General features: G+C 38.3%; 1 protein-coding gene across 5 annotated transcripts in view; it reads right to left on the reverse strand.

Annotated features, from left to right (window-relative positions):
• Nucleotides 1-21,374, reverse strand: part of unc5b (unc-5 netrin receptor B) — a 140,787-nt gene that overhangs the window by 18,468 nt on the left and 100,945 nt on the right. For 3 of the 5 annotated variants that reach the window (XM_062058429.1, XM_062058431.1, XM_062058428.1), the window contains 4 exons: nucleotides 16,871-17,035; nucleotides 15,107-15,139; nucleotides 6,691-6,885; nucleotides 5,957-6,322 (listed from right to left, as the gene is read on the reverse strand). In XM_062058429.1, coding sequence (XP_061914413.1) covers nucleotides 5,957-6,322; nucleotides 6,691-6,885; nucleotides 15,107-15,139; nucleotides 16,871-17,035 — 759 coding nt within the window. The remainder of the gene's footprint in view (nucleotides 1-5,956; nucleotides 6,323-6,690; nucleotides 6,886-15,106; nucleotides 15,140-16,870; nucleotides 17,036-21,374) is intronic. The other 2 variants (XM_062058432.1, XM_062058430.1) reach the window with 1 other exon arrangement.

Raw genomic sequence — 21,374 nt, forward strand, 5'->3', positions numbered from 1 at the left:
GTGTTTTAAAGCAACACTTGAAGCGCGGCGCTTCTTTGTTTAAAGTGTCACCTTTATCGTTAGTTTTGAAGCCCAAATAGCTCTATATTGCGCCTCACGCACCCTCTTTATTAACCAGTAGAATTGCAGTTTTTGGCCATTCTTCTTCTGCAAGATGTTATTGCTTGTATGGTGTAAATGATTTCGCCACAATACGCTGCTTCCAAGGTGGAGTTGTTGTTGCGGTCTTGTTGGCCTCGTGAAGAGTTGTATTTCCCCCACTTGGCTCGATGCTGTTTCAGATGCTGGAATAAGTTTGTTGTGCTGCTGTCTTTTTTAAAGAAACTTTGCAGCGTTCAGTCACTTGTTCTATGTCTGTTGCCGCAAATCTAAAGCACTGGCAACACTTTTCTTTTCTTTTGAACAAACGTCTTGCTCTTGTAAGCATTAGCATTAGCCATGTTTTGTGTTAGGCTTGTGGGTCTCCGCTAAGAAAGTAAGGGGGCGGGCGAGAGCGACAGAAGCTAATGTGGGCAAAAAAATATGCCGGAGCAAGAGGAAAAAAAACATCAATTTTTTTAGTTTTTAAATAGTCTGCAACAAAAAACTTGAATTTATCAATGAAATTGATATATCGCCCAGGCCTAACTATATACTAGGGCGGCACGATTATAAGCAAAATAATAGTCGCGATTATTAATTATGATCATTATTATTATTATTGGGGGTGTAACCTTTGATCAATGTGTCGATAGATCGATTTATACTCCTAAATTTCAAGTATATCGATCTATGCTCGGCAAGTTTGCCTTCCGGAAAATAGTTGTTGATCCACGGTCGTTTTAAAAGGGAATTGATCGATTTTATCGATACTAGACAAAGGAAAACATTGGATTTAAGAACAGCAGACTTTGTATGAAGTTTAACACTTTTATTGAAAAGGACCTTAAACGATAAGTCTATTTTGCCCGTCTGTGGCGTCGTCAAAACAAAAATGGCGGATGGCTACGGTGTCTGAGAAAGATCACAACAAACGCTAAAGCCACAAGACAATATCAATAAGTACAACACAAAAACTTTCAGCTACAGCACAATTGCGAAAGCCACAAGAAAGACAAACAACATATCTCTCAACAAAATAATAAAAAGCCGCAACACAACTTTAAGCCACAAAAGACGAGGAAGTGGTAGCGGAGCACGTTAAGTGACACACCGACTTACGGAACACAACAACATCATCAGAAAGAAACAAATAGAAGAGATGGAAGAAGGAGGCTATGGAAATTAGAAAGCGAGGGGCCAGCGACATCAACAGGGATGAGAGGAACTTCCGCACACCTGGGTCACGGTCCGTCATCAACAAACCCCAGGGCAGAGAACAGATACTGTATGGCCGGGTCGGGGAACTTTATTTAGCAGGTAAATCTACTGTTAAAATGTTGGTTACTTTACTTTTATTGAAAATTGCTTGAATGTTTAAAATGTGAGCAGAAAGTGTTTCCTCGTGTTAATTCAACAATTGGTTGCACTTTATTCAAATAAGATGTGAATGCTTTGGCCATTAATTGTTGTTTACTTGCTTGTTTGTATCCATAAATCATTTATACATAATTCCCTACCAGAAACAACAGGGATGTAGGAAACTTCACCTGCAGGATCCAGTATCCACTATTTATTTCAGTCAAACTGCTTGATTTGTTTTGCTAAAAAGTTACTAAATCGATTTCAACTCACAGAATTGTATCAGATCGAATAGTTCTAAAGCAACGAGATTGCCCTGAATCGTATCAGCACCACAAATATCGAATTGAATCGAATTGTTGTTAAAACAAATCGTTAAACCCCTATTCATTATGTTAGGTAAAACATAATGTTGGGGGTGGGGCACATGAATGTGACATCATGTACTTTGTAATGAAATAGTCTAATAATATAAACGTTATTCATGTATTAAAAACAATTATTTGGGGTTTTGTTAAGTAATAGTATTACCATTTTAGCATTTTACTTACATAATGCCTTTAGCTCTATTTATCCATTTTTTATCATTTTTTTCTTAGCCATAAAAAAACAGCCACATTCCGTGGGTGGCCCGCGCGTCATCAATTGGACACCTCTGATTGACCTAAATGTACATTTGATCGTTTGTAGTGTGAAACATGTATCTGTATATTAAATGACAAAATACAAAAATATAGTGTCATTGAAAGTGAAAGAGTCCTTTAATGCGCAATTCCATTTTCGCATTCTCTGGATTCATACGCATGCGCAGAGGGGTGCATGAATTCCAATGGGGAGCACGTCTTGCAAGAAGACTGACGAGAGATATTGGCACTCGAGACTCTATTTAGCACGATGGCTAGCTGTTAGTCTTGCTAGTGGACTTCAAAGAGACAAGCAGAGCAGCTGCAGCGGCCTGGGAAAAGTTTGTAAATACCAGCTGGCAAGGTGGTCGGTGTGGTCATAGAGCTCTGTGCCAATATACAATGGCGTGTGACGTGGGCGGAAGTCGCTTCATGGGGCTTCAAGGCGAGCTGTCTTGCCGCCGAAGGATGTGCGAGTTCTTGATTTGATATGCAGTGGAGCCTACTTTTTAAATGTTAATATCGCAGACGATCACCCTCATTTACCGTAAATTACGGACTATAAGCCGCTACTTCTTTCCTACGCTTTTATAAAATGGTGGAGCTAATTTATGAATTTTATTAGCTGACGGCCATAATGCAAAAGTTTTTATAAAAAACATGCAAATACACTGAAAAGGTGTCTTAATGTTTGTGCTATGACACAATCTATTGAACGAGTTTGCTCTCTGCAGGTGAATGTCTACAGTATTTCCTTCTGTTTAGTGCTTTAAACCGAAAGTACAAGTGCCGTTCCGTCATCTAGTAGTCCATTTCGTGTCTACTCGTATGGACTCTTCATTCATCACTCCAAGCACCGTTTGTAAGTTTTACAATATAACTAAAACAATTCATAATGACTAAACTGTCCCATGTCTGATCTCTGTAGGACTGTTTTCATATATACCTGTACGCGCTATCGTAATGTCAACACGTTAGCGTCATTACCATTAGCTAATACGCTAACACGTCTTACGAGTGTCTGTGTCAGTATTATTAACTTACAATGGCATTCTTTTTGTACTGTTTCCGTTTCACAAATTCCTCAGTAAATTCACCAAAACATCACTGTGAAGTTATTGAGTCTGTTTAGCTGATTGGAGAGTTAGCTTCCACTGCTAATAAGTCCATGACGATGACTTCTGTTTTTTTTGATCATCCGTTTTACTGCCGTGTTACAGGCACCATTTGGAAACAATTAAGGTATGTAAAATAAACATTTACAAAATGTTTCTGTGTAAATAACTAATTTCACAACATATATATCTGTGGCTTATATGGAAACCTTTTTGGGTCTTTTGTCCGGAAAATACAGTAATCGTGGCCGCCAAAATCGGGAATGTGATTGAAATTAGATAAATTGTGCAGCCCTACTATATCCTAATGAGAACAAGCGACTTCTGCAGTGGACCATTTTTGTGGGCTATTTCTTTTGTCAGTGTTCAAAAACTTGTTAAATGTCTACTGTAGAGATCGCTGTTTTTTTTAGAAGAATAACATTAGGCAAGTGCTTTCTTTGAGGAGTTGAAAATGTTGTATTTTGGAACCCACTCCTTTTCAATTTATATGACTCGTTTTCAGCAAAGTGAACAAACTCTTTTTTTAACCAATGATCAAATGACGCAAGTTTATTTATGCACCTGGTCAAAACCGTACAAAATTGTGGATGAATAGTATATCCTTCTTGGTGCCTGCATCATAATTGAACTGTCAACGTGCCCCAGTATGCAACTGCTAGAGACCTGTTTGTCTAATCTACATAAAAGAAATCTAACTTTGAAAATTTACCTCAAATGTTTGATCAAACTTTTCTATCAACAAATATTGTTTCTTTGGATCCCCAGGATAAGTCAGGATAGGCACTAACTGACAAAAATCTAAAGAACCAACATTTGTGCTGCTCATTTTTTACTGGCACATTCTATAGACAAAATAAATATGTCACGGATGTGTATATTGCACAGAAGAAATGGCCCAAATCCCCCTAAAAATGTGACCCGAAAACCAAAATGGCCGATGACCTGTCTTAATGTTTATATGTTTTTGATGATTTATGTGTGTCCGTCATTATGAACATGTTTACAAATTTTCTTGCAAGATATGGCAAGCTGAGCCCACAAGATGTTTTAGTTGATGGCCAAATAATATAGTTAGTAAAGAATAACAATAACTTAAACATTTTAACGGGGGCCCTGCGATGAGGTGGCGACTTGTCCAGGGTGTACCCCGCCTTCCGCCCGAATGCAGCTGAGATAGGCTCTAGCACCCCCCTGCGACCCCGAAAGGGACAAGCGGTAGAAAATGGATGGATGGATGGATTTTAACGGGGGTTAGGTTAGACCAGGGGTCCCCAAACTATTTGACTCGGGGGCCGCATTGCGTTAAAACAATTTGGCCGGGGGCCGGGCTGTATATATAAATATATATATATACCGGTATATACAGTATATACATATATATATATATATATTGAGGGGTTGGGATATTATAAGCATCTGCTTCATCCAGCCCCTTTTCAAGCCTTGCATAAATGTCTCTGCCAAAATGTAAAAAAAAATGTGTTGTTGTACTGTGCAGGTTTGAAATAAATAGTTCAATTCAATAAAAAAATAAATATAGTACAGGCCAAAAGTTTGGACACACCTTCAATGCATTTTCTTAATTTTTTCATGACTATTTATATTGTAGATTGTGAATTATATTTATATAGCACTTTTTTGTCTAGTGAGCGCTTTACATAGTGAAATCCAATATCTAAGTTCCATTTAAACCAGTGAGGGTGGCACTGGGAGTAGGTGGGTAAAGTGTCTTGCCCAAGGACACAACGGCAGTGACTAGGATGGCGGAAGCGGGGATCGAACCTGGAACCCTCAAGTTGCTGGCATGGCCACTCTACCAACCGAGCTATACCGCCCCGATTGTCACTGAAGGCATCAAAACTATGAATGAACACATGTAGAGTTATGTACTTAAAAAAAAAGGGGAAATAACTGAAAACACATTTTATATTCTACTTTCTTCAAAATAGCCACCCTTTGCTCTGATTACTGCTTTGCACACTCTTGGCATTCTCTCGATGAGCTTCAAGAGGTAGTCACCTGGAATGGTTTTCACTTCACAGAGTTTATTAGTGGAATGTATTGCTTTATCAATGGGGTTGGGACCATCAGTTGTGTTGTTAATGAGGTGTGTCCAAACTTTTGACCTGTACTGTATATATATATATATATATATATATATATATTCCTTGCGCACTAATTGACTGAAAGAGCACGCACTTGCCGATGATGTCACGTTATCAATAGGAAAATGCATATTTAGACAATATGATTTGCCCGAGCGGCTAGGAGACACCGAGAGTAACAAGCGGTAGAAAATAGATTAGAAAGGACAGATTTTTTAAAATAATAATTTAAAAAATATATATATATATATTTTTTTTATTTTTATTTATTCTTTAACTCAGGACTTCCCGCGGGACAGATTTTGGACCCTGGCAGGCTGTATCGGGCCCGCGGGTCGTAGTTTGCGGACCCCTGAGTTAGCCATTACACAAATTTAAACAAAACTAAGATGTGGATATTTTGTTCATACATAGTTTATCATATATATTGATTACCGTACATTGTACTGCTTTTAGTATTTTTAATGTACAAAATGTATCCAAGTAACCCACGCATATTTCATTTTGTCTGTAAGCAGCCCTCACTGATAAAAAGTTTGGACACCCATGACTTAAATCATTGTCTACGAACCAGGAAGTGGTCTGCCAACTGAGTCAAGTCCTTATGGACTCTAGAATCATGTGACTGGTGCACAAGTTTGTGTCAGTTTTAGTGCAATGATGTGATTACCTGTGCTGGGGATGGTGAGACGCCCCCCCAGATGGCCCAGGGTGGCGCTGGTGCTCAGCCCGGGATCTCTGGACAGCGTGTGGCTGTGAAACTGTCGCTCCCTTCCCCCGGTGCCCACAGACTTCAGACTGAGGATCTCGCCGTCTGCCGAGCACATGTCGGCGGGGATCTCCAGTGATGAAAGGGTGGAGGAGTTGTACACCTTGATTTTGAGACTGGGCAAGGGGTCTAACAGCGGGGAGGTGGTCATGGGGATTTTGTGGCTGTCGTTGACCCCCTGCTGCAAGGAGAAGAGAGGGCTGCGGAAAGCCCCCGCTGTGGCTGTCAGGTCAGGAGGAGCAGATGGATGCAGAGGATGGGGGTTATCTGTGGACACGTACACACAAGAGAGTGAGGCTCTTCTCTTATCTGCCGAAATGAGACGGGCTCAGCTGAGAGTGCAAAAAGTGATGCGAGTGAAATGGATTAATGTTGCTAATTAATATTTGATGGCCAGAACAAGAGAAGAGATACCATGACAAATGCTTCAACTCTGAAATATGTAATGCGGTAAAAGAAGGGAGATCTGTCTACATGAGAGCAGATAATGGTGTATGGTATAAAAATAATTCCTGATAAAAATGGCATGCACCGCTGAGAGTGAAATAAAACGAGTAGAGGCAAGAACAGGGAAAATACAACAAGAAATCAACCAGTGTGTGTGTGTGTGTGTGTGTGTGTGTGTGTGAACTCACCTTGTCTGGGAGGCTTGTAGTTGCCAGGGTGAAAGGCAGCGGTGAGAGCAGAGGAAGAGTCAGTGATGTCGCCGTGGAAATGGCTACATCTGCGCCGGCATGCCAGGATGCCCACGCACAGGACCAGTATCACACACAGCAGCAGTGCCCCCACCAGGCCCGCGTAGACCGCCACACCCATATCAGGCGCCAGTGCTGAAAGAGGAGCAAAACGTTAGATTGACATACACTGAAAGAAAAGTGGAAAAGAGGGTAAAAACAAACACGTGTTAATCACTGAGGGAGTTTATTAGTAACCAGCATCATATTTAATTTTATTATGCAGTTTCAGGTCAAATTTGTTGCATCATTTTCTGGCCACCAGAATTAACTTAGACCGGTTGAGTACAGTAACTGTTTTTACATCCGAACCATGAATAAATATGAGATGCCCTGAGTCGAGAACATGAATATTATAGTCAAAATTTTTATTTTAGGCAACAATCTGCTTTAGAGCAAAATTAAGCTTTGACTAAACTTTACAAAGACCCAGAAAAAAGTGATGATTGTGTGGTCCATCTGTTACTTTGGAATCGCTTGGAAAATGAGAAGGCACAATTGCACCAGTCACTTCTAACCTTTGCAGTGTGCATACGAGCATCGGAGTGTTGGTGACTTGATTTTGATGCCAACACTTCTGCTGGGGTCTTTCCAGTCTTGTTTAAGAGGATGATCCAGAAAAGCAACACAGACAAAGAGTGGTAGAATTCCAAGCTTCATGGATGGTGGACATGCTGGCCTAAATTCACCTGCTCCCCACTGGGCTTCATCTCCTTCCTCTCCTGCTGGCTGACTGGTTAAGATTAGTTGGCTCAATGCAGCCAGCTCAACCCTGACTACTAAAAGCAGCAATTAGTAATTGTTGTTTTTTCCCCCACTACTCGGCTCCCACAAAAGTTGCAAAGTGCTGTCCAGTGACAACCTCGGAATCCACTCAGTGTATTTTATGGATGTTGACTACATGTACTGAATGTAGACCAAAGTGTAAGCTTAAAACATTATAATAATAGCCACATTTATTATTTTACTTTGCTTCCTACAAGCTTAGATCGACAAGAACAGGAGAGCTGTGGGTTTTTAGTGTACTAGTTTTAATTTCTCAATCCTGGAAGCCATGCTTACATTTATACTGATGAGTCTGGTTGGATATTTTGGTCAAGTCCACACGATAATAAACATTCAGCATCATCATTTAATTTGAATAATTGGCCATGCTACAGTATATGTGCATGTGTTTTGTTAAAAGACTAAAAAAATATATATTTTAAGGAAAACTGCACCTTTCTTTGGATTTTGTTCAGCATCCACAACTATTATGTGAGACAAGAACACATGAATTTCTCTTTACTGTGCATTATAAATAGTGAAAAACTGCTAATCTGAGGCGGCTAACAATGCAGGTAATGAGGTCTTTACTATTCTGCTCAAAAAAACCCATCGAAAACCCACTAACAACGCTCCGTTTACACCTACCTGCAAATTAACCAAGCGACAGCGACACATCGCCTGCCATACAGTAAATTGCTGCTGCTGTATTGTCTTAGAGTTAGGAAAAGTTAATGTTAGGTCATAAATCATACATCTCACCTGTAAAGTATGAGGTTGTTGCATTTAGAGAAGTTGACAATACATACGCTACCAGCTTAATAATGTATGGCTCTCACCAACAAATGGAATGCAGCATAAGACTAACACCACAAGTAGGAAGCAGTGAGGATTTTTCAGAATTTAGCAGCTCAATGAGAGCATAAGTGCTGAAAGATACAACCACCTCATCAGTCAGCATCCCATTGAGAGCGGACATCGTAAGTCACTGTTTTACATTCCTTTTTGAAGTGTTTAGCAATAGTTCTATGTGTCTGCAATCAGTGGTAGCAAACACAGAAAGTGCTCGCCATGTTTTTGTTGTCAATGGAAATTACCGTAGCATTTGTTGCCATGCAGTCTGTGAAATCAATGTCGGGTAAAATCACGAAAATACAGTAAATATTACTTGTTTTCCTAAATGTACAAATTACATATATTTTTACAGCATCTATATCAGGGGTGTCAAACGTACGGCCCGCGAACACGTTTTATCTGGCCCGCGAGATGATTTTGGTAAGTATTAAAATTAGCTGGAATTTTTCAATGAAAGAAACTGCTCTTCTAAATGTGTCCACTGGATGTCGCAATAGCAATTCTTTGTATCTCATGACTTCAGAGGGGGCGGAGCTATGTGCCTGGTTAAGATAGAGGACTGGGGACACATTATCTAAGCGCACATAAATAAGCTGAAATAACATGTATCCCCTTTAACTTCATGTGTGATTCATGAAATTAGTCCAAATTCACACGTTTTGTTGTAGACGATGTGTACAGAATAAACCATATGATGTTGGTACATCAGTTGAGGAAAATGAGTAAATTACATTAATAACATTTTGTTATTAATATAATCTGAAGACAATCTGAAGTTGTCTTTATTTTTAAGTTATCATGACCAGTGTTGGGTTAGTTACTGAAAACCAGTAACTAGTTACAATTACTAGTTACTTTATTTCAAAAGTAACTCAGTTACTAACTCAGTTACTTACAGCAAAAAGTAATGCGTTACTGTGAAAAGTAACTATTTAGTTACTTCTTTTCCCCCCCTTTTTTTAAGGCTCCCATTAATGCCCTTTTAGCCTTCATTTCAGTACTGTTATTGCACTGGAGAATAATACAATCTGTTGATCAACTTGACATGCATTTGCATAACTGAACTCAGAAAGCAATGTGCTCTACATACAACACACAAAGACAAAGATATATTTCAAAGGGCCAATTTATTTCAGGCAAGAAAAAATTGACAAAACTATTTTAAATAGCTGCAACATAATGGCACTTTAACTTTAACTCTAAGTAGATAGGATCTTTGATCCAAGACACAACTTACATTTAACTAAAATGTTATTTTCTTTGTGCTCGACAAAATAAAAGTATTGAGAATGTCTCCATGTTAAAAAACTCGACTTCTGGCTTCGCCATGATGTCTTGTTAGTTGTTATGAGAGTAGCGTATGTGTGTGTGTGTGGCCCTTTAAGATATGACAGCATGAGAGGTGATTGACGTCAGTGAGTGAGTGGGCGAGAAAGGTGAGGGAGCGGCGACAGTGAGTGCGTGCAGGTGTTCTAGCTTGGTGGATGGCTGCGTGCAATAAAGTCACAAAGTTGCAACAAACCGCCGGGGTCGTCATTCACCCTCAGCTGTAAAGACCCTCTTCCGGGTAAAGTGAAGGTTGTTAGACCCGAAGTACGGCTCTGCGGGGAGGCGTGCTTTCTGTGGGTGGGGGAAAGCACGCCTCTTCTTTTCCACCGGAGCGCTCCAATAAAACACACTCAGATCTTCAGTTTCTAGCCGATACTACATACAAATAACGTAAAATAACGCAGTAACGCATCATGCAGTAACGGTAACTGAGTTACTGTATATAAAAAAATAACGCGTTAGATTACTAGTTACCGCCGAAACTAACGGCGTTTCAGTAACGCGTTACTTAGTAACGCGTTAGTCCCAACACTGATCATGACATGATTTTACCAGTCCGGCCCACTTGGGAACAGATTTTCCTCTATGTGGCCCCTGAGCTAAAATGAGTTTGACACCCCTGATCTATATAAAACAGTATTGGAGGTTTTTGGAGGGCCTTATAGGCGGAATAAATCGTATTCCAATGACCTGCATTAACGCGCAGTTTCTCACGAAAGCACAGAAAAGGGAAAGATGTGTGTTCTTGTCTCAATTGTAAATGATGGGCCAAATTAAAAAATGTGCACTTTTTCTTTCAAAAACAATTATTTGTTTTTATGACATTTTAGTTTTTGCTGTACTTTGCATTTTTTGGTTTTACTTTTTTTTTTTTAAATTAAATGTATTTCTACAACGTGCCCCCTACCCCAAAAGACAAAACAAAAACAGCCTTACTTTTGTCACCTCTAGTTTGCGTAAGTCACCGGAAAGGCTAAGAATTACAGAATGACGTAAGAGTGTACCTAGGCTCTGTCTTCTTAGCACTATAACTAGTCTAGGCTTGCGCTAGACCACGGGGAAGACCCAGGACATGGTGGAGAGACCATGTCTCCCAGGTGGCCTGGGAACCCCTCGGGATCCTCCTGGGAAAAACTGTACGAAGTAGCTGGGGAGAGGGAAGTCTGGGCTTCTCTGCTTAAGCTGCTGCGCCCGCGACCCGATTTCGGATAAGCGGAGGAAGATGGGTGGATGGATGCAATTTACTGGAGTTTTGATGCATAGTGCCTCCTAATGTAAGCGCCAAGTTTATTTTTGGCAGTCCAAATGTATCTGTGGTGGACCACAACAAATAAATGATGTACTGTATAGAAGACACTGCAAAGAAACAAAAACTCTATTTTTTGTCTATCGTTCTTATGTAGACAGAACCCAATGAGGCATCTTATTGTCATCATATCTTAAACAGTTTAGGTACTGCATAAAGACAACTGGAAAAGCAATGAAAGCACAAGAGAGGTTTACTGCCTGTCCCACCGCTAATGTATAGACCAATAAAGTATGTTAGGTAAAGTACATGATTCAGGGCTGCAATGGCCGCAAAAAGACGACACTAAAACTATGAGTACAATTCAAATGACCTGTTTTTGGGTCACATTCTCACATAGTGTTACTTTACTGCAAAAGGGAAAAATGGTTAAAGACAAATATGAGGGAACAGAACTGAAATTAGGCAATTTGTCAAAAAACGATGGAGAGTATATAAATATGACTATGAATTGTTGTGAGGAAACGGTGAGAAAACAAGAGCAAAATTTGAATGATACGCAGGAAAAGAGCATGGGGGGCTGTGGTGTACGAGCCAGAGGCAGACTGGCTAGGAGAGGAGACGCTTCCACGCTTAGGTGGCGCGATTGAACCAAATCCGACAGCCGTCCGCACTTATTACCAGAAAGGGAACAATAGGGAATTAGGTGCATTACTAAGGCTGCCCTCCCCTGAGTCCATGTCACATTGCACTAAAGGAATTAGCATCACTTTAAATTTGAACCATATCAAAGATTAGCTGTACAAAACAAGCCTGCTGTTCTTTCCACAACTCAGAGACCAGACATTTCAACCTGATCACTTTTTGTTTAATTTACAATTTGTAGTTTTTCACTTCATTATCAACTAGAGTGAGGTGACAACATGGAGTCCAGGTAGGACGCAGGTGAGACATCCTCCATCGACTGGATACAGTGTGAACACACAATGCTGCACACAACACAAAAGTTAGGGGGGCCATTCCACTGAATCGGTGACTTTTGCATTTATTATTGCATGATGACATTTTATTTCAAATATTTTTTTTATTAAACAAAGTTCCTTGCACATTGATCTGATTGTACATTTAATGAACATATTTTTAAATATTAATTTATTGTAACTTGAACACTGAAAAAAATTGCTTTTGTTGCATGTTCCCACATTACCATGAAATATAATTTACATTAAAATCATTCAAAAATGTTATATTTTTTATATATTTGTTTATCCCAACTAAACTTTGCTCATCTGACAAAAGGTAAAATTGAGTAAAATTCACATTTTTGTCGTGTTGTTGAGTTTTCACTCATCCCTTTTACCTTAACATATTATGCCCTCTAAAAATGTGAAATATTCCACAAGTCACATGGTCCACAGGAAGTTGCATCATTACACATGCACACATGGGATAATAGATAGAACTAGATACTCGGGATGTAGGAATATGAACAGTTCATATTATAATTATTGTTACCAAAATGATCACCATTATTATTTTAATCACGTTATTGTTGAATGTGCTCATGAATTAGTTAACACACACTGAAATCTAATAAAGGGGACCTATTATGCACAACCAACTTTCTTACCCATTGGTGCCTGTTTTTGTGTATTTGGCTTTTGCAAAAGTGCCGCAAATTTAAAATCAAACCGTGGATGCATATTAATAAAACAATCTTACCTGTCTTAATACTTCCTCTAAACGAGTCGTTTGGAATTTGCCCCCCGTTGTGATGTTTAACAATTGGTGACGTCAGCGGATATTTCCATATGTAGTAAAGGTTTACCCGAAGAGTTTTGCGCGATTCCGACATTGTATTCAATAAGTTCTTTCTTTTTCTTTATCCTATTGCTGGTGTTATTGTGCATGTTCTATTGATGTTTTAATGTAGAAAAACTGATAATATGACCCCTCCAAAAAAACAATAAGCAACACACACAATATATACTTTCTTTGGCAGAAGAAACATTGAATATTGTTCTGGCTTCTTAGAGTGTTTTTTTTTTTTTTTTTACGATAAAGGCAACACGGGGGTTGTTTGAAATGGGGAAAGACGCTAATATGTCTTGTATTCATGTTATCATTTAAGATAGCTAGTGATTAGCACTAGCTTCTTTACCAGAAAATGCGCAATATCATCTTGCTGGGAGTTTTTTAAAGTGTGGTAATCAATCATGATTTTCTGACAATTACAATTTTAAATGTTAGTAGTACCTGTCAAGGACTTTAGTGCGGTTACATCCCTACTATATATGTCAGCGCGCTATGTTAGCCATCCTACGGGGCGGCCATGTTTGCAGGGGTCACTTGCCCTTTAAAGACAATGCCATATAATATGTTGTATATTAAAAATAAATCATAACTTTCTCATTTCTCAACCTATTTTTTATGTGGTTTAACTTTGTGTCAACGTAGAAACATGTGCTATTAACACACAACATTTATTTTTTTGGCCCTACCAGCTTAGGTTCAGAAGCAGCATGTTGTATCTAGTTCTATCAATACCTAGGCTGTCAAAAGTAAGGTCACTCATTTTTTTTAAACATATATTTGATAATATTTTAACTGTGAATTTTAACGGCACAGTTCAGTTCAGTTTCAGTTTATTTCGAATATACATACGATAAAATGTAATGCATCACACAATTCCAGTTGTTACATTCTGAAAAGGAGTAGGAAGAAGCCGAGCTTATTTAATCCTACCCATTTTCATACCATAGCAATTTTATCCAATTTCCTAGTTCTCTGTAACATATAAGTGAAAAAATAAATAATAAAAAAATAATATACCATAGATAGATAGATAGGTAGATAGATGGACAGATAGATAGATAGATAGATAGATAGATAGTACTTTATTGATTCCTTCAGGAGTTCCCTCAGGAAAATTAAAATTATACCAGCTGTGTACAGAATTCAGATTTAATTTAAAAAGTAAGAAGTAAATAATGGGGGTATAAATGGAAATAAAATAGAAAAATATTACAATAAGAATAAAAATAAAAAGCAACAATAAGAATAAAAATATAACAGTAAAAATAAGAATATATACAAGAGAAACTAGCCAGTAGTGACCATGTTATGAAAATGTATTGCACTGTTTAGTAAGCATAGTAAGCAAACAAATATTAAATACATAAGTAATCTTTGTCTCAATTAAAAAAAGGAAAAAAAAGGTTCAAGATGTTCATCATAATTCTTGTTCTGTGTACTTTCTGAACACTTGTAGTTGGAACAGTCTCTTAAACTGAATCATATTGGTGCTTTGTTTGATTTCTTTGGTTAATCCATTCCATAATTTAATTCCACATACAGATATGCTAAAGGTTTTAAGTGTTTTACAAGCATACAAATGTTTTAAATTACATTTTCCTCTAAGGTTATATTTGCCCTTTTTTGTTGAGAAGAATTGTTGTACATTCTTGGGTAGTAGTTTATAGTTTGCTTTAAACATAATTTTAGCTGTTTGCAAATGCACCAAATCGTTGAATTTCAATAATTGTGATTTAATAAATAAAGGGATTGTATGTTTTCTATATCCAACATTATGTATTATTGTAATTGATCTTTTTTGTAACACAGTTAGTGAATGAAGCGCACATTTTTAGTTGTTTGCCCATATTTCTACACAGTAACTCAGTCCTGTAACCTAAATTATTTGTAATAATTTGATTAATTTATTAATTTTATTAATTATTTTTTCTTAGATATTTTTTGTTTATTTTTAAAATATTTATTTTGTTCAATCACTGTAGTGTGCTTAGCGTCAACATGCTATTCACACAAATGCTATTTGGCTATTTTTCATGTATTTGCTAATTCAATCCTAAAAACTCACTCCCTTCACTTTCAGTCTTGTTACTCAAATAAATCATCTTAGTCTTTGGAACCTTTAACAAAAAAGTCGGAACTGGGTTTTTATCAGATTTAGAGTGGTTAAAAAGACATAAATCTAAGTTTATTTTGATTTACAACAAACAAATGACACAGATTTGATGGAATGGTCCTAAGACTCCAGACAACACCAAGGAGTACGAAAGTAGGATGTTAAAGAGTGACATCATGACAAAGTGAACTTACGATGGCTTGCATGTTCAATAGAAATCTTTTTATCTGTTTGAACAAGAGAAAAAAGAGAGAAGAAAGAACAAATATGAAACTTTATGTAAATCAAAGATAACAGAACACAAAGAAAATAGAATTGGCTTATAATTATGAGAAAAAGAGAAATGTAAAAAAAAAAAAAATAGTCCAGTAGTGCTATCGAATTGATTTAAATATAAAGAACACTATTGGGAGGCCAGTGACATGATGGCTATCAAAAGAAAATGACTGAAGTGGATGGTTACCACGAGAATGAGAGTGGCTCTAGAGATAAGTGGGGTGTGTGGAGATGAGGAGATTGAAATCATGCTGTCATGGCTGCTAACATCTTTGTAGAGTATGACAGAGTATCATCTTCATTTCACATCAACAACATCATCTGTCCTGGAAGGAGCATTGTTTAACATATTAGCTACGCCTGCAAGATGTAATGGATTCAGTACACAAATGTAACAAAAACATGCCCTCGGAGAGACATCACCTGAATAGTACATTCAAACACAAGTGCATTTTGTAAGATTGAAGGAGGGAATCATACAATTGGTCCGTGTTAATATCGCAACTATTGCTGTGATCACACAAAAGGTTCATGTTCCAATTAGAAGCACTGCCAATGTAAACCCAACGAGCCCCATTGGAATTCAATATTTACATTTTTATCATTCAACCGTTTGGTTGATTTTGTATTGGATATTATTAGATTGAGCGAGTGACCAAACATCTTTGCTGAGAGGTCACAAAAATGTTTCAACATGTCTCCTGTTCATCCAGCAGTAGAATCCACCATCAACAAAGTGACATTTATAACGTCTGTTTTTGTTTACCCTCAAAGGAATTACAATTAATGAGACACAGGAGAGCCAAATAATAATACTGTAAAGGCAAAAAAACAAGTCAATCAGTATGCCAAGTGACACTTTCACAGATTCTCCATAATGCTTGTCATCTTGTGTAACAATAACATGAGTGCATATTTTCCCTTCGAGACATTTTTGTGTTGGTTTGATCTGCTGCTACAAGTAGGACGGTTTATGTCTGTATTGTCGTGTGTGTCTAAGAGCGGAAGTGAAGCTCTGAGGGAACATCCAATCCCTTTGTTGCATTCCGGGAGGTTTGTCCGAATGCTTAAACGCTACTTTGTGTACGTCTCTTAGCGTGTGCTCTAATACACTGTCAGCTGGATTCTTCCCAGCTCATCACAGCTTCCACACTTGGTGTCAGCGCTCGTCTGCCTCACTCTCATATGCTCTTCCTTGTGCTAATTTTTTGACTCGGATGTGTCATGCTTGTTTGCCGCTCTGGTAGCAGTCTCTAACTCTCCGTCTGTGCTTTTTAGACGTGGCTCACTGGCCTTCTCCCTGTGCAAGCTAACACGTTCCTCCATGAAACATCTGTTAGTAGGATGTAGCTGTTTTTTTTCTCTCGCATCTATCTCTACAGGATGCATGTCCTACTCATGCCGCTGCAAGAGGCTTCCCACCTTGAGGTATGCAGAGCTGTATAAAATCGATTTGCCATGCCATGCACCTTATAAAATAGACTGTGCAAAGAAATCACTTTCTGTTCTATTATCACTTGAATGACCACCTGGGGCAACAACTATAATAGAAGGGGATATGTCCGGATGGAGGCCTGAGAAACTCTATATGCCCTCAGATTCTATCATTCAGAAGATTTAATGTGGGAATATACCCAAGTTTAGTATTTACTCAGTTCAAAAGCCAACACGAGGTTACTTACTGCGTGCACATAGCCCCTCAGTGCAGTTTTTACTCTCCATCATGCTGCCGCTGCAATGCTTCCCTCCATTTCTGGGTGCGGGGGCCAGGCATTCGCGACTTCGCCAATGGGTACACTCTGTGCTACAGGCGGACCACTTTGCCCATTCTGTCCAGCCTCCATCCACTGGAATGACGCAGAACACATGTGAGAAAACAAACCAACAATCAAAAAACTTCAGTCACTATTGGTAAATGGTAAATGGGTCGTACTTGTAAAGCGCTTTTCTACCTTTTTTTAAGGAACTCAAAGCGCTTTGACACTATTTTCCACATTCACCCATTCACACACACACATTCACACACTGATGGCGGGAGCTGCCATGCACGGCGCTAACCAGGCCCATCAGGAGCAAGGGTGAAGTGTCTTGCTCAAGGACACAACGGACGTGCTGGCCCACTCTACCAACGTCGCCACGCCGTCCCCACTAATGTAGCAGGAAATTGATGTATTGAATAATAACACAGATTCGGTAGAAGTGGATCATTTAGTAATGAGAGAGGATTTTTATGATCTCAGGTCCGAGTCATGGTTGTGCATCAACTGGCACAACTGTGTGAGACATTTAATTAGTACAGGGGTCATGATGTGAATGTAATCAATTATAGGACATAAAAGAGAATTATCCAATGTTGTGGCTGGTGAAGATGGATTAAATTACTAGGTCCTATTAAGATACGCTATTACTCCCACTAAGTGACTGACAGCAATATGAAAATGGCATAAAAATGCAATTACTTGTAACACTGACACATGTTAACATGTAAAAAAACAACTAATGGTTAAACTAAAGCAGTGAATTTTACAGACAATAAAAATGGAGTTTGGGAAATAATAAATTCCAGTCAAAAGCTGGGACACATCTTCTCAAATGTAAAATTTTTTAAAAGAAAGCAGCTAAAATCAAAAGTACATTTTGCAATAACAAGCCTATACAAATGGTATAAGTCTTCAGTGTAGAAGGTGCCCAATTACCCCAGTGCAAATGCACTGAGGTAATTGGCCTGTTGAAGCTTTTACAGGAGATAAAAACAAGGGCAAAGGTTTTTCTTCTATGATCACAAAATATTTGAAAATATTCAAATTGACCAGTTATTTATAATTAGATTTATTTATAATATATATATATTTTTTGGACTACGAATTGTTAAGAGGACAGAGGTGAGAGACGCAATGGAGAGAGCTCAGCACTGAGTCAAAGTTCTTAGGTTGTCACTTTCCTTGCAAACAGGTCTTGACCATGATTCCAGATCTGTTTACGTCTTGTTGTTGAAACTAACTCCTGGAAAGAGACGAGGTACAACTGCCGAAGATCCCTCGCAAGACGAGCTACCTCTATCTCTAACTCTATCTCTAACCTCTGAGCTTCAAAGCCGTCAAACCAAAACCACATGGGGAGAAAAAAAGGCTTCTACTGCAACAAATGCAGAGAGGGAGAACTTGGAACAGAGTCGAGAATCAGGTAGTAACCAAGAAGTAAGGATGATGGAGTGTTTGCTTGGCTTGATAGACAGCATGAGGACATGAAACACTAAGGAAGTGAGGAATGATACTGCAAACATTCTTGAACAAATGGATGGCCTGGAAGGAAAAGTGCTTGGACTAGAAGAAAAAAGTGAATGCACAACCAACTTTTCTTACCTATTGGTACCTATTTTTATGTATTTGGAAACTGCATAAGTCCCAAAAATTTGAAATTAAACCGCGGTGGCACTGCGTAGATATTTATAAAAAGACCTTCATACTTCCTTCAAACGAGCTGTTTGTAATTTGCACGATTTGTGATGTTTTCCAACATATGACGGGAGCAGATATCTTCATGTACAGTAAAGGTTGACCCAAAAAACTTTGTGGGAGTCTGCCATTGTAGTCATTAAGTTCCTTCTTTTTCTATGTTCAGTATATCCTCTTGTCTTGGGGCAGACTGGCTCGTACATGCACATGCATCCTCCGCTGTTGCCATCGCTAACACAAAGTAGCGCATAATTCTAAACTAGATCTGTCAATAGATTCCATATGGAGGCGTTAAAAACTACAACATGGCTGACAGGGAGTGGGCATAGTCAAAGTGGAGGCACGTAAATAAGACTGCCCACTAAACGGTGCATCCTGAAGAGACGGTCAGAAAGCGGCTTAAAGATGGTCTGTAAAACATAATCTATGCAAAATTTTGACCTAAGGACCACCATTACATGTTATGTAGACCACAAGGAAGTGTTTCAAAAGGTAGAAAAAAAAGTACTGTGACCCCAATAAAGAAGCAAAATGATGAAAAGGATCACATTAGGGATGTTCCGATCATGGTTTTACACTGCCGATTAATAACCGTTACAATTTGTTAATCACTTATTTCTTGGCGTTGTTTCAAGTTAGATTAACGGCTAGCCTAGCTACTAGCGCGCCTGCTTATTCCTTGCTCGTGGTGTGGAACATGTTTTAATGTTGGGTCAGATTCAGGAAGTGCAAGAGTTTGTTCACATGAAAAATGTGATTGTGACACGTGTTCAGATAACATGCATGCCTAATGGCAGAGCAACAGGTGGCCAACCATCTGCATTAAAAGAGGTTGGATGTGGATGTCACATGCATTCCAGTGTCTAGCAGCAATAACACCACGCATGTCATCTTCATAATTTCGATTACAAGTAAATAAAAGACACAACTCAAAAGACTTGATGCAGCTTGAAGTCAACAATAACAACGCACACAAAAACACAATAGTAAAATATTAAGTGATACATAACCTCAATTTAACAGTGGCTTAACTTAAGAGTGTTTTGAGGTAAGGCAATCTCTTAGCTAATTGTTATGTTTTAAGTTGCAACCAAAAATTTTATGTTACAAACTCCACCGCCATTAGTTGGTGTATGGAATGTCACAGTGAACTCTGTAAGATCCAACCAAACAAATCTAGTCTTACTCGCTAGCATTAGCTTATCGCTAGAGACATAACTTTGCTTGCATGGGAAGGAAGAAAGTGGGTTTAGAGGACAGTGCTGAGAAGAAGAAATGAATGACAATACAAAAATAAATCATCAAAAACATGACGCAGCGTGTCACCATCTTGGCAAAGCTATTTGAGCGTACCAGTGCTGGACTGCACCATACTGAAGCAGAATGAGTCTGATTCCAGCCAAAAATGTTTAAAATAATATCTAAAGGGTGCATACTTATCCATGAAAATATGAATAAGCTGCTGATGGTGTGTTTGACAGACAAGCAGCTGGATGTACCGTAGAAGTCCACTCTCTAAGGTAAATGCTGTACATTAATAATACATGGCATCGTGAAACTAATGTAGTTGCTAGTAGAACATTATATTGTTTTATACAATATTTTTTAAAGTTTGTTTTCGTTTTTGAAAGGCATCAGGGATGTAACAGTATTGTAAATATGGTGGTGTTGCGGTTTCAAAATTCTCACGATAATGCCATGATGTGTGACGGTATAAAATGACAACTTCGTCAGTGTAATTTTTTTTTCTGGCATTTTGAATTTGCGAGTCTGAAAAGTAAACTACAACTCCCCAAATTACCTGCATGGCGCGAGTGTGCGAGGTGAGTGTGTCGAAAGTCAAAAAGAAAGACAGACAAAAAACACAACCTCTGCATTCTGCAACGACACATAGAGCCACTCAAAAGTTGTGATATTTTCGCAAAATTGATTCAATAACATTGAATCAACTCGTTGTTTGAATGGATTCGTTATCCATGTTTTAAGTAGGAAATGCGCAGGGCAGCAGTGCGGACAAATACAACAGTTTGGTGACACTACACAGCGGGGAAGACGGGTAATATGAGAAGCTAAAACATAATTGATACCGGCGAGGCCAAGCATCAATTTGTGAGGTATTTACATTATTAAACGTTAAATCGTCAGTTAACTTTTCTGAGAATCAGTATTTTCCAAAGTGATATAAAAATGTCCACGACAGGACACTGTTTCTTAGTTAAGTTAAAAGACAGTAAAGTGAACATTGCTGTTTTACACTTGTTACACTGGATGATTATATTGTCAGTTTAAAGAAAGTATGTACAGTATATATATCAGTAAGTGTGTTTATCCTAAACATTCCTGCCACTTTATTAATTTTTTCCACAATAATATCGTACCGTGGCTTTTATACTGTGATAATATCGTACCGTGAGATTTTTATATTGTTACATCCCTAAAAGGCATGTTTGATGTTAAAATTGTGCTGTTTTGGGAGGGCCAAGCACCAACTAAATTGATTTAATCTAATTTCAATGGGAGACCTTGATTTGAGATTCAAGTGATTTGAGTTAAGAGCTGAGTAACAGAACCAATTAGGCTCTTAAGTTAAGGAATTACTGTATGTTGAATTGTTCAAATATAACCGCATGATATTTCTTATTAACTTGTTAAATCACTTAACATGAATAAGTGTTTTCCCCCACGTTAGGGGGGCGTGGTTATTGAACAAACTAAAAAGCCTTATTTCATT

Source organism: Entelurus aequoreus, linkage group LG09 (assembly GCF_033978785.1).
Source record: "Entelurus aequoreus isolate RoL-2023_Sb linkage group LG09, RoL_Eaeq_v1.1, whole genome shotgun sequence".
Classification (NCBI taxonomy): Eukaryota; Metazoa; Chordata; class Actinopteri; order Syngnathiformes; family Syngnathidae; genus Entelurus; species Entelurus aequoreus.